The sequence below is a fragment of the Natator depressus genome, chromosome 2 (genome assembly GCF_965152275.1).
Source record: "Natator depressus isolate rNatDep1 chromosome 2, rNatDep2.hap1, whole genome shotgun sequence".
Taxonomy (NCBI): domain Eukaryota; kingdom Metazoa; phylum Chordata; order Testudines; family Cheloniidae; genus Natator; species Natator depressus.
Window position 1 is genome coordinate 6,616,808 of NC_134235.1, and position 13,649 is coordinate 6,630,456.

Consider the following 13,649-nt stretch of genomic DNA (forward strand, 5'->3'; position numbering starts at 1 on the left):
GGCAACTACAAGCCAGTAAGCCTCACTTCAGTACTGGGCAAATTGGTTGAAACTATCCTAAAGAACAAAATTGTCAGACACATAGATGAACATAATTTGTTGAGAAATAGTCAACATGGTTTTTGTAAAGGGAAATCATGCCTCACCAATCTACTAGAATTCTCTGAGGGGGTCAACAAGCATGCAGACAAAGGAGATCCAGTGGATATAGTGTATTTAGATTTTCAGAAAGCCTTTGACAAGGTCCTTCACCAAAGGCTCTTAAGCAAAATAAGCTGTCATGGGATAAGAGGGAAGGTTCTCTCATGGATTGGTAACTGGTTAAAAGATAGAAAACAAAGGGTAGGAATAAATGGTCAGCTTTCAGAATGGAAAGAGGTAAATAGTGGTGTTCCCCAGGGATCTGTACTGGGCCCAGTCCCATTTAACATATTCATAAATGATCTGGAAAAAGGGGTAAACAGTGAGGTGACAAAATTTTCAGATGATACAAAATTACTCAAGATAGTTAAGTCCCAGGCAGACTGCGAAGTGCTACAAAAGGATCTCACAAAACTGGGTGATTTGGCAACAAAATGGCAGATGAAATTTAATGTTGATAAATGCAAAGTAATACAGATTGGAAAACATAATCCTAACTATACATATACAATGATGGGGTCTAAATTAGCTGTTACCACTCAAGAAAAAGATCTTGGAGTCATTGTGGATAGTTCTCTGAAATCATCCACTCAATGTGCAGCGGCAGTCAAAAAAGCAAACAGAATGTTGGAAATCATCAAAAAAGGGATAGATAATAAAGACAGAAAATATCATATTGCCTCTATATAAACCCATGGTACGCCCACACTTTGAATACTGCATGCAGATGTGGTTGCCCCATCTCAAAAAAGACATATTGGAACTGGAAAAGGTTCAGAAAAGGGCAACAAAAATTATTAGGGTATAGAACACCTTCCCTATGAGGAGAGATTAATAAGACTGGGACTTTTCAGCTTGGAAAAGAGGTGAGTAAGGGGGGATATGATAGAGGTCTATAAAATCATGAGTGGTATAGAGAAAGTAAATAAGGAAGTGTTATTTACTCCTTCTCATAATACAAGAACAAGGGGCCACCAAATGAAATTAATAGGTAGCCGGTTTAAAACAAACACAAGAAAGTATTTTTTCACACAATGCACTGTCAATCTCTGGAACTCCTTGCCAGAGGGTGTTGTGAAGGCCAGTACTATAAAGGGATTCAAAAGGGAGCTAGATAGATTCATGGAAGATAGGTCCATCAGTGGCTATTAGCCAGGATGGGCAGGAAAGGTGTCCCTTGCCTCTGTTTGCCAGAAGCTGGGATTGGGTGACACGGCATGGATCACTTGATGATAACTTGTCTGTTCATTGCCTTTGGGGCACCTGCCATTGGCCAATGTCAGAAGACAGGATACTGGGCTTGGTGGATGTTTGGTCTGACCCAGAATGGCCGTTCTTATGTTCTTATGAAATAAAAGACCCTCAGCTGGCCGGGATCAGCTGACTTAGGCTCCCCGGGCTTGGGCTGGGGGGTTATAAAACTGCCGTGTACAGATGTTCTGGTGCAGGCTGAAGCCCAGGGCTCTGAGATCAGAGGGTCCCAGAGACAGGGCTCCAGCCCCAGCTCAAATATCAACACTGCAACTTGATAGCCCTGAAGGCCTAGCCCCACAAGCCCCAGTCAGCTTATCTAGGCCAGTCACAACACGCTTTTATTGTAGCGCAGACCTACCCAGTGTGGATTTTTGCCTGCCCTCTAGGGCAGTGGTTCTCAACCAGGGTTTGGGGTCCCCTAGGGGGCTGTGAGCAGGTTTCAGGGGGGCCACCAAGCAGGGCCAGCCAGGTAGAAAGCTGAACCCCAGCGCATGGGGCTGAAGCCCGGGGCCCTGAGCCCTGCCACCAGGGGCTGAAGCCGAAGCCTGAGCAATGTAGCTTCATGGGAGCCCCTATGGTTTGGGGCCCCAGGCAATTGCCCTGCTTGCTACCCCTAATGCCGTCCCTGGTTTTTATATGTAGAAAACCAGTTATTGTGGCACAAGTGGGCCGTGGAGTCTTTATAGCATGTTGAGGGGGCCTCGGAAAGAAAAACGTTGAAAAACCCTGCTCTAGGGGCTAGATTCAGGGTGGATTAAAAATCAATGATTTTTTTTTAATCAAAAAAATCAGATTTTTTTTATTTAAATCGGATTTTTTTTTTATAAAATGCTTTTTGAGGAAAAAACCTATCTAAAGATAGTTTTAATTAAGATACATTATAGCTCAAAAATATCTCATCGTGGAATAGGGATTATAAATTCTAATTCTATAGGATGAGACAATATATTCATGTAATGTTTAAGAAAAAATTTGTAAATGAGTTCCAATAGTTCATGGATTAGGGACCCAATCTTATGGGGTTCCAGGGGCTTCTGTATAGGTTATTTAGGTTAATCTGTCTATCTACCCAATGGGACTCAGTGCTCAGTCTAGAAGATACCATCAGAGGTGCTTAATTTTGCAGTTCTCAGACTGTGGATTTGTGTCTCCAGAGATAACATGCTTGTTAACAGCAAAAATGTTTTTAAATAAATAAATAATATATAGAGGTGAGAAATAACAGACATCAACTCTATTGTCCCTCTGCAAATTTGGGTACACAGAGTCAATCCCTTACCTCTCTCTAAAAGTGAAAAGTTTAAAAAAGTTCAACGAACAGAAGATTGTTGGGGGCGGAATAGATCTGGACAAGGGGAAGAAGTCTGGAGATAAATGTGAGAAGGGAGGAACAGGCAGTAGAAACACAAGTGAAATTGTTTGAGCAGCATATTCCAGAGTGCACTTTTATGTAGAAATCCATGATTAAATTGAGACTTCCTGACTAGTGATTTAAATCGATTTGATTTAAATCAAATCCACCCAGGCTAGATTACATACAGCACATGTCTACACTGCAGTCAGAGGTGTGAGTGCCACACGTGTAGACATACCTGAACTAGCTTTGATCTAGGTAGCAATGAAACCATGGTAACGTGGACAGCAGTCCTAGGTCTGTACCTGAACAGAGAGCCCATGCGGCTCGACGATTGCTGTTCGAGTTATCTAGATCAAAGCTCGCTCAGATATGTCTGTACTTGTTGCAGTCCAACCTCTGACTGCAGAATAGACATACCTTTGGATGTTCAAGAGAGTCTGCTACTGGCCTTGAGCTAAAATAGTCCTTTAGCTCAAGCAGCCTTGTACTTTTAGATCCCGAGGTCCCAGGTTCAATTCCTTCAGAGAACGCAACCAAAGGGACAATATTAAGCTGTAAATGCCAGCCACCCATGCACACTAGTGCTTCCAAAGTTACTAGCAATCGTGGGAAACATGAACCAAACTTCTCGAGTTTAGACAGAGCCTCAATGACAAATCCGCTGAAGGAACCGGAGAAGATGAAGTTTAATATACTGAAAAAGTTTCTTTAAAAAAAAAAAAGCCTAATTGCAACATGATTTAACTTTATGGAAGTGGTAAAAAATGCATGAAATCATTTTAGCCCTTATTAGAAAAATCCATTCACATCCCTCTATTTTAACTTCGCCTGTGTCAGCTAGTCCACTTCCCTGCCTTTGAAAACAGTTGAACTTTCCCTGGTTATCTGCCTCATCAGAGGACCTAATCAAACATACTTCTTTCCAAATTTGAAACAAAAAAGAAGGGAATAATTATAATCAGAACCCGCTCACATTAGCCAGACTCGGATTTCTTTTTTTTTTTCCTACTTGGCTAATGCAAAAGAAGCATTTGAAATGAAGGTGCCTGAAGACACAGGCTTGAATCATTAACACCCCTCTGCTGACTGGCACTGGCAGATTGTCCTAAATAATCTAGAGCAGGGGTGGGCAAACTTTTTGGCCCAAGAGCCACACCTGGGTATGGAAATTGTATGGTAGGCCATGAATGCTCACAAAATTGGGGGTTTGGGTGCGGGAGGGGGTCAGGGTTCCGGGTGAGGGTGTGGGCTCTGGAGGGGGGGGCGAAAATGAGGAGTTCAGGGTGTGGGAGGGGGCTCCAGGCTGGGGCAGGGGGTTGGGGTGCAGGGGGGTAAGGGCACAGGCTGGGGGTGCGGGCTCTGGGGTGGGGCTGGGGATGAGAGGTTGAGGGTGCAGGAGGGAGCTCCAGGCTAGGACCAAGGTGTTTGGAGGGTGGGAGGGGGATCAAGGATGGGGAATGGGGTTGGGGCATGGAAGGGGGTCAGGGGTGAAGGCTCTGGGAGGTGTTTACCTCAAGCAGCTCCCAGAAGCAGCGGCATGTCCCCCCAGAAGCAGCGGCATGTCCCCTCTCCGACTCCTACGCGGAGGTACAGCCAGGTGGGTCTGCGCGGTGCCCTGTCCATAGGCGCCACCCATGCAACTCCCATTGGCTGTGGTTCCCGGACAATAGGAGCTGTGGGGGCCGTTCTTGGGGCAGGGGGCAGCATGCGGAGCCCCCTGGCTGCCCCTACGTGTAGGAGCCAGAGGGGGGACATGCCACTGCTTCTGGGAGCCGCATGGAGCGGAGCAAGCCCCTGACCCCGCTCCCCGGCTGGAGCAGGGCAAGCCCCTGACCCTGCTTCCTGGCAGGAGCTCGAGGGCAGGATTAAAACATCTGGAGGGCCGGATGCGGCCCTCGGGCCATAGTTTGCCCACCCCTGCTCTAGAGAAAGTGGCAACACTAATATGTCTACACTGCACTGTAAATATGGGTCTGTGGGTCCTGGGCTCCATGCTTGAGCATCCACATTGCATTGCAAACCAGGGCTTACAATTGCTGAACCCAGGTCTCATAGCCATGCTGACATGTCCATCCTGCACAATGCAGACCTTCTAACTCAGGTCTGCAGCTTGGCTGTGTCCACATTGCAAAATGACAGGGTTTAGACCTCAGTCACAGCAGAACTCGGGCTCTGACCTGCCCCCCTAGCAGGATCCTAGGACCCCGGTCCTGCATGCTTACTGACTTGAGTCAGACTGATTTGTATGTGGACGGAAAGGGGGCTTCAGCTCCAACTTGAGTCAAAGCCCGGGCTTTGTGTTCATGTAGACAGACCCTAAGGGACAGTGTGTACAGAGAGGATTCTAGTCCCTACAGAGATCTGCCTTTCTGAAATTCCTGCCCTGTCTATCCACTAGTCTAGAAACCAGGTTTTGCTCTGTTTATCAGTATTGCTGGGCATTTCTTATCTGTAAATTCTCAAAGTGCTTTACAAAGGAGGAGGAACTTTTACAGATGGGGAAACTGAGTCACAGAAAGGCAAGTTATGTGAAAGATGGTTGCGTAGGCAATGGCAGGGCTATGAACATGTGCATTTTGCACACCCCGGCATCACATTTCCTTGGCACGTTAGCATGCACTGTTAGTCAGATGCAGTCTTTGAACAATTTCACCCTGTGTCTGAAACACCTTCATTACTGACTGCGACAGACTATGATTAGGAGACCGGATGGCTCGCCCCCGTGCATTGGAACATGCCCCACTTACTATTGCATGCTTTTCTATTGCACAGTCTTCCTTCCTCCAGCACTCCTTTGCAGATAAGACCTTCCTCGGGAATGGGCTGGCAGGTTCGGGTGCGTGTTTGGAGACCACCCCCACAGTCTCGAGTACAGTCTCCCCAAGCGGACCAAGGGTTCCAGCCACCTAAGCAAAACCCAGAAAAAGCACCATCAGAGTCAGCATTCTTGGGTGGTGGGGAAGAAGCAGTAGGCAAGGAGGAGAAGTAGGAAATTCTACAGCAGACCCTAAAGGCCACCAAGTAGCATCCACTGCTGAGCTTTCCAATAAAGCGGGATTAGAACTGGCGTAGGGCGCAGGCAGGGAGTTTAGTACAGGGGTGGGGTGGAGGGCTGCAGTTCCGTTGCCAAAAGCTCCCCCACTTCCTTGATTTGGGTCATGATGAGAGCTCCCCCTCCTGATGGAGTGCATCTCCCCTTTCTGGACACCGCGAAAGCATCGCCGTGAACCTTGCCCCATGCAGAGAATCCTCAGGAGCAATTCCTTCCATTGCACCACCTGGGATGGATTATCCAAAATCTGCCCATGGGATTTGACACACATGGACCCTGCGTCAAGGGCTTCATCTCTCTTTCCACACACACACAGAGCCCCGATTCCCTCCAGCAGGAGGCAGCGCTGCTCTCTCTCTCTCTCTCTCTCTCTCTCTCTCTCTCACACACACACACACATGGAAACACATTTGCCCACCACCCTCGTTCACCAACTCTGTTGTATTCGAGGTGCCATTTTCTCTGAAACCCACTGCAGCGGGACATGCAAACACTTCTGTACCCACATTCACTTTAGAGAGAAAAGAAAAGGAGGACTTGTGGCACCTTAGAGACTAACCAATTTATTTGAGCATGAGCTTTCGTGAGCTACAGCTCACTTCATCGGATGCATCCAATGAAGTGAGCTGTAGCTCACGAAAGCTTATGCTCAAATAAATTGGTTAGTCTCTAAGGTGCCACAAGTACTCCTTTTCTTTTAGCGAATACAGACTAACACGGCCGCTACTCTGAAACCTGTATTTAGAGAGAAAGGGGCTGGGGTAATGACTGGCCCCCAGCAGGGTTTTACAATCCAGTGGAAAGCCAGTAAATAAGGAGTGTTTTAAACCTGAGCATGACCCATTTGGAGGTGATCGAGGGAGCTGTTTGACTCTCCCTTGGAAGCATGCTTAGTGCTGGAGTCAGAAGTGCTCCACTTATCCACAGAATACTGCAGCCCATGACAATGTTCCTTCTCCCATGCCAACGGATGTAAAACTCATCACTGTGGGGTTATTCCTTCTAGGGGCACACGGGCAGTTCAGGCTTCATGACCCACTCCAGCATTAGCCTCACCATTAGGCTGCCCAAGAATCAATGCCGTCTGTGTTACAGTCACAGATTTTAAAAGCCGGAAGGGACCCTTATGATCGTCTGCTCCGACCTGCTGCATAACACAGCACAGATAACTTAACTCACTAATCTCTGCATCAATCCCAGCAACTTGTGGCTGAACTGGAGTTTCTGTTTGGAAAGACATCCAGTCCCGATTTAGACATTCAAGGGATGGAGAATCTCCTGCCTCCCCTGGTAATCAGTTTGCTTCCTATTTGGTGTATTTAACAAGTCAGAGACAGGGCATCTGTGCTTGCTGTTTCAAACCTGGATACCACTAACAGTTGTGGGCCCCCCTCTGAGCGGTTTTCTCATCCCCCATTGTTCTCCTGAACACACAGCTAAAACAGGGGTCGACCTTCATTAAATCGGTGTCTGTTTCCGTGTGTTTGTCTATTCTGCTGCTCTCTCTCTCTAATTATCTGAAGCTGGCACAGGTCGGGTTGGCGTCAGCTGGGGAAAAAGCATAGCGACCGGGTGGCACTCAGGCACAAACAAAAGATAATGAGCTCATTTGCTTAATTTAGATTTAAAAAAAAAAAAATCAAATAGAGGAAAAATTGTTTTTAATTTTTTCACGGAACTACAGAAACCAGAGAAGCAACTGAGCCTGTGATTCATCCAGCCCATTGTCCCACAAGCCACTGCAGGATTCTTCCCTGTACTGTTGTAATTTACATTGCAATAGCTCCGACAGCTCCCAACCGAGATCAGGGCTGCGTTATTCTCGGTGCAGTACCCGGACACAGTCAGACAGTGCCTGAGCTGAGAAGCTTACATTCTAAACGGACAAGACAGCAGGCAAAGAGGGAGAGAAAGGGAATATTATTATTACCCTGTTTTACAACTGGGAAAATGCTGCACAGGGAGGTTAAGTGACTGACTCAATATCATACAGTGAGTCTGTGGCAGAGCTAGGAATTGCATCTAGGGTTTATGGATCCCAGTTCCTATTTTCCTGTGCTTTATCCAGACTAGCTTTAAGTCTTCAGGGAAGGGGTTCATTCGCCTCCTTTAGAGACTATTCTGCAGGCTGACATCTCTCACTGTTACCGATATTCAGGGAACATTTTCTTTTCTTTTTTAATTTCATCCCAGTCTCCTTCTACGCCAAATAACCACACACCCCCCCCATCTCCTTCACAGGGATTATCATGTCCCTCTTTAATTATCACACACGAGACGCATATTTCATTCTTCTTTCCTAATAAGTTATGCCTTCCAGCCCTCGGGCCGTCATTTCCCATGTTCTCGCAGCATGCCTAGAGCAGTATAAAGCATAAAACAGATCATCCCTGCCCCAAGCTGCTCCCCAGCTGAATAAGAGCAATATTTTTTAGATGCTCTCTCCGACCCCCCTCCAGTTTTTCTGCATCAGCGTGTTAAACAACTGTGTTTAGATTTTTACCAGGAATTCTTTCACTCTGGGCCTGATTGAAATCTATGGGAATCTTTCACTTGGGTTCAATGGGCTTCAAATCAGGCATTATAACAACACATAATCACTGTTTTGCTACGCCTCCATAAATATGACCCCCCGGGTCACCTGTGCGCTGAATTGCTGCAATCATGGCAAATAATACTAGCAGAGAACAAGCACATGGCAGATGTTGGCCTCATTGCTTAATGCACCGCTGGAAGGTGCTCAGGCACTATGGTGATGAGTGCGGTATAAGAACCTATAGGATGTAACTCCAGGATAATGACCCTGTCTGTCAGACGGTTTGTAATAGTCTCAGCAGTGGGATGGGTAGGTTGTTACTGGCCCATAGCAGATTGCTTGCATTTGACCTTCAAGGAGATTTTCTTTCCCTTGAAAGTCACTTTCCCTGCCAGTGTCATTCTTAATGCTGTGCGTTAATGGGAAGGCTTGTCTCTTCCGTTTCCTCATGGGAGACGGATTGTGTTTCCAGCACGTCAAAGGCTAGTGATAGACTGGCAGGTATCCTGATGTCTTGCTCAAGCTGATCAATAGGATATCTGTAACCAGACACATTTAACCAGACAAGGGCTAATAAAGTCTTCGCACACACTATCAGAAGGATTTTTTCCCCTCCCCTTGTTGAGTTGAAGTAGGGGGGGAGCGGCAAAGGCAGGCACCATGCAGCCATTGTTAGGTCAGTGATTAATTCATCTGAGACACTTTTCGATTCACTGTTAAGCAAAATGCATAATTGCTCAAATGCATCAAAAGGTAATTTCATATCAGTGTGCTAAACAAAATACACTTCTGTCATCCAAACCGATTGCCAATCAAAGGGCCCCCTCCTTCACGATGGGTTATTGAAACAGGCCTGCATTTTACGATGCAATCCATTATGGTAGCATTAAAAACCATAAAAACTATAAAGTGAGGCTGGCTTCAATGCTCCTGCTTACTCTAATTAATTAATAGAATCTCCCCAGTATCTGGCCGTGGGAATGAGATTCCTTCTAACTAGCGTCTTCTTTCAGACACCTGGTTTCTTAACCCTTTGTGCACCGCTAAAATGGCGGAGCTGGTTCAGATAAAATAAGAACTGCCATGTTCTCAACCTTACAACAGGAAGCAAGCCTCTTTTTCAGGGGTGAAAAAAAATGGATAACTTGTATTGTACTCCACCCCCATCCTGTATTTCCCAGCTTCCTTTGCACTTCTGGGCTCCAACCAGGAGAGGTGAAGGAAGTTCCTAAATATCTAAGTATTTATACCATCTCCACCAAGATATGCACATGCCTAAACTGATTTGCCATATGATCTTACTGTTGTAAACCTTCTCACTCTCCACGCATAGCAATAGGTCTAAAATTAGCACTCAGGGCTGCAAAGTGATCCACATGGCCAGACCCTTTTGGCCATGCAGAATCCCCTTGAAGTCAATAGGACTCCATGCAGATGATCCCTTTTTCCCACTGAACCCCATTTCACCAGTTCTCCCAGTGCAAATGTAACCCACTGATCAGTGTGGGTCATGCGTGGCCCTCTGTCCTCAATCCACAGAGAAAAGGAGTCTGTTACGGCTGATTTGAGGAGATTTAGGGTCAGATTTTCAAAGGTATTGACTTTGATGGGGGTTAGGTGACTAACTGTTTAGGCACCTTTGCAAATCTCACTAGGAGGCCTGTCTGCTTCTATAGGCACCTAAATGCCTTTAAAAACCTGGCCCTTAGTCCTTCAATCCAAGTCATGGCAGCTCATGCTTTTAGCTCTGGAGGTCCCCAGTTCAACCCTGCATTCATAACTCGGAAATGGCAGTCATCACACGCACAGTTTTGCTCAGAAATGGCTCTGGTTTTCTCCGACAGAATGATCCCGATCCAGCACGTACATTTCACGAGGCTACACACTACAAAACGTGAAACAGCTGGCAACAGGAACATTCTGAATGATCTTGTGAATACAACCCACTATTGACCTTTAATCACTCTGTAAAGAGCATTTGGATCCTCCTCATTCTATTTAAAACCAGCTGTTATGAGGATCACTTATGATTAGAGCTAGGCAAATAATTCATTTTGGGGGGTCAGCGGCTGAAACAAAAAATCGGGAAAAAAATAGTTTCAAGTTGAACAAAACATTTTGTTTCATTTGGGGGATTTTTTTTGCCCATTTGGGGGGAGTTCTTTTTTTAAAAAAGAGTTACATTTAACTAATTTTCTAAATGAAACATCAAAATATTTCCACTTTTTTGGAATTCCGCCCCCCCCCACCGCATCTTTTTCAGCCAAAACTATTCACCTAATTCGATCCGAATTTGTGAACCATTTGGTTGACCTGAAACTGCATTTTTCAGTGAATAAATTATTCACTGAACAAAATTCACCCAGCTCAATTTATGACACTCAATTGGTTTTAGTGCTAGGCTGGCCTACTTCCTCCTGGAACTCTGTCATTAAACTGTAGAGGTCTTTGGGATAGTTATACTGAACTCACAACGCCATGCATGGCAGTTTCCCCCTGTGTGAAGATGCCGGTGAACTGAAATAAGACATCAGGTCACTGCTTGAACTTTTGAGGCAATTCACATCAAGATCCGGAGATAAACTTCACAGCTGGCAGCTGTTACATCTCCCAAAATCTAATCAGTCAATCGTGGCTTTTAATTTAATGACAATTATTTTAATTGGATACAGACAACAACAGCAAGGCATTAAAGAAACCAAAACAATCCAGTCAACACAGTGAGACAGTCTTTGTTTACAAGCCACTTCCAGCCCCACTTCATTTGGGCATTCAGACTCCCACCAGCACCAGCTGCAGCTACTTCCAGTTGACAGGTCTCTTCTGAACTGGGCATCCCAATGTGTTTCATGTTTTAAAGGTGCAGTGACCACGTACAGTCACTGCAGTGCTTAGAGATCTGTACATTATCTACCTAGGTACCCATGTGGCCCTCATCACCAGAGTACCAGAGCACCTCACAATCATTAATAGCTTTTATCTTCACAACACCCCTTGGAGATAGGGAAGTGCTACTGTCGCCATTCTACACAGAACCTGAGGCACCGGACAGATGAAGTGACTTGCCCGAGTCACATGGGAGGTATGAGGTTAAGCCAATCCCTGAACCACAACACCATCCTTCCTTACTAGGTTCATAGACTTCAAGGCCAGAGGAGACCATCATGATCATCCAGACTGAGCTCCTGCATCCCATAGGCCACAGAACATCTCTCAGTAATCCCAGCATCAAGTCCATAACGTCTGTTTGAGCTAGAGCAGATCTTTTAGAAAGACGTCTAGCCTTGATTTAAAAAACCCGTGTGATGGAGAATCCACCACCACATCCCTAGGTATTCCGTTCCAGTGGTTAATTACCCTCACTATTAACAACGTGCATCTTATTCCTAATCTGAATTTGCTTCGTTTCCACCTCCAACCATTCGATGTTATGCTGTTTTGCTGCTAGAATAAAGAGTCATCTAATGTCAGAAATCTCTTTCCCATGTAGCTACTTCTAGACCATGATCAAGTCCCCACTTAACCTTCCCTTTGTCACAAACCAGGACATGGGTGGTCAGGCCTAGTGTCAGAGCAGGATTCGGATGCTGGAGCCAATGGGTCAGAGTCAGGATTGAAGCCAGGGGTCCGGGCCAAAGTCAGGAAAAACACAGGGAAGTAGAGCTGGAGAGGATGGGGACGGGGACAGGGTAAGACCAAGGCTGGGAACAAGGCAGGATTGCAGCCGGGGGCATACGCACAGAGCAGCCAGAGATCAGTTGCTGCTGTTGGGTTTACGAGCAGATTTGCTGACGTCCTCGGCCAGCCAGGCGGGGTGGCCAGTCAGGCGGCCCTGCTATGGCTCAGCTGTGCTCCCGGGCTACCTGGAGTCTGGGTGGGTGCTGAAGCAAGTCATCATTCCAGACACTGTTGGATGAACTAACTGGATTGAGCTTTTTCAGTCTCTCAGCGTCAGGCATGTTTCCCAGACCTTGAACCATGCTTGTAGCTCTTTTCTGAACCCTTTCCAACTTGTCAACACCCTTTCTGACATGTGGACACCAGAACTGGACACAGTATCTAGAAACGGTCTCACTAACCAATCACCTCCCTTCCGGTAAAATTGGTTGCTGTGTTGCTGTAGCCAGGATATTAGCGAGACAAGCGATACCTTTGATTGGACCAACTTTTGTTGGGGAAAGAGACAAGCTTTCGAGCTGCACAGAGCTCTTCTTCAGGATCTGAACAACAGGAACAGAAGTTGGTCCAGTAAAAGATGTTACCTCACCCACCTTCTAGCCCTATTAAAGCGTTGAACATTGGGACCCTTGGGAAAGTTTACATCTGGTTCTGAACTCTGGCGTTCATCCCAGACACACATGAAATGCTGTGGACATCTCCTCGTTAATGTTTCCTTCCAGCCAACCTTTCCCCTGTCCCCCCTCGGACCTCAGTCTGTAATGTCTCTCTCTCACAACTCATTTCCCACTAATTGCCCTCATTACTCCCTCTCTCCCAAAGCCCTTTGTGATTCCTGAATATTTAAGCAGAGGTCAGAGGCGGCACATAGCTTGCATTAATGTTAATCATGCCCGGTTGGCTCTAAATTAGGAAAACTAAACCTTTTTTTCTTTTTTTTTGTTCCCTACCACCACCCATTGCTCTGCGGCTGCTTTCAGATGAATGGCTGCTGTCTATTAGACAGAAGCCTAGAGGTTGAAATAATGAACTGACTCGAACAGCAGATCAAAACCTTGGGATGTGGGTTGATTTATTTTTGTTTGTTTGTTTTACTATTACTATTATTATTATTATTACTTCCCCTTTTGTGACCTTGGCTCCTGAATGCCCTTTAGAACAAAGCCACAGAAGACAATGACAATGAAGGAGAAAACCATTACCTCGTTTAATTGGCCTCCATTGGTTTGAAGGTCAGCACTCTGAACTGGGTGACTAGCAAGGGCATTGTCATGAAAACCACTTGGGGATCGTTTTGTGTCAGCATTTCCTCTGAATAGCGTGCCTTTTTATTATTATTAACATTCAACAGATTTCTTCCGCTGGAGGTATTTATGGAACTGCCTAACGGAGCATGCCAAGACAGACTTTTAATGCATGCTTTCTAACAGGAATGGCGAGGAGTTGACATAAAATAGTCCATGTCTTTTCAACTCACGGCCATCCAAGCGGTGCCACTTGGTGCTAAATAATAATAGTTTGCATCTTCATTCTGAGGATCTCAAAGCACTTTATGAACATGAATGTTTTACACAACATAAGCTTCCCCTGCAAATCAAGTGAGTGTTGTAATGAACTAGCTCGTATATGTG

General features: G+C 45.9%; 1 protein-coding gene across 10 annotated transcripts in view; it reads right to left on the minus strand.

Moving 5' to 3' along the window:
* Positions 1-13,649, minus strand: part of ADGRB1 (adhesion G protein-coupled receptor B1) — a 370,873-nt gene that overhangs the window by 199,662 nt on the left and 157,562 nt on the right. For all 10 annotated transcript variants that reach the window (XM_074943756.1, XM_074943760.1, XM_074943759.1 and 7 more), the window contains exon 3: positions 5,500-5,658. In XM_074943756.1, the coding sequence (XP_074799857.1) occupies positions 5,500-5,658 (159 nt within the window). The remainder of the gene's footprint in view (positions 1-5,499; positions 5,659-13,649) is intronic.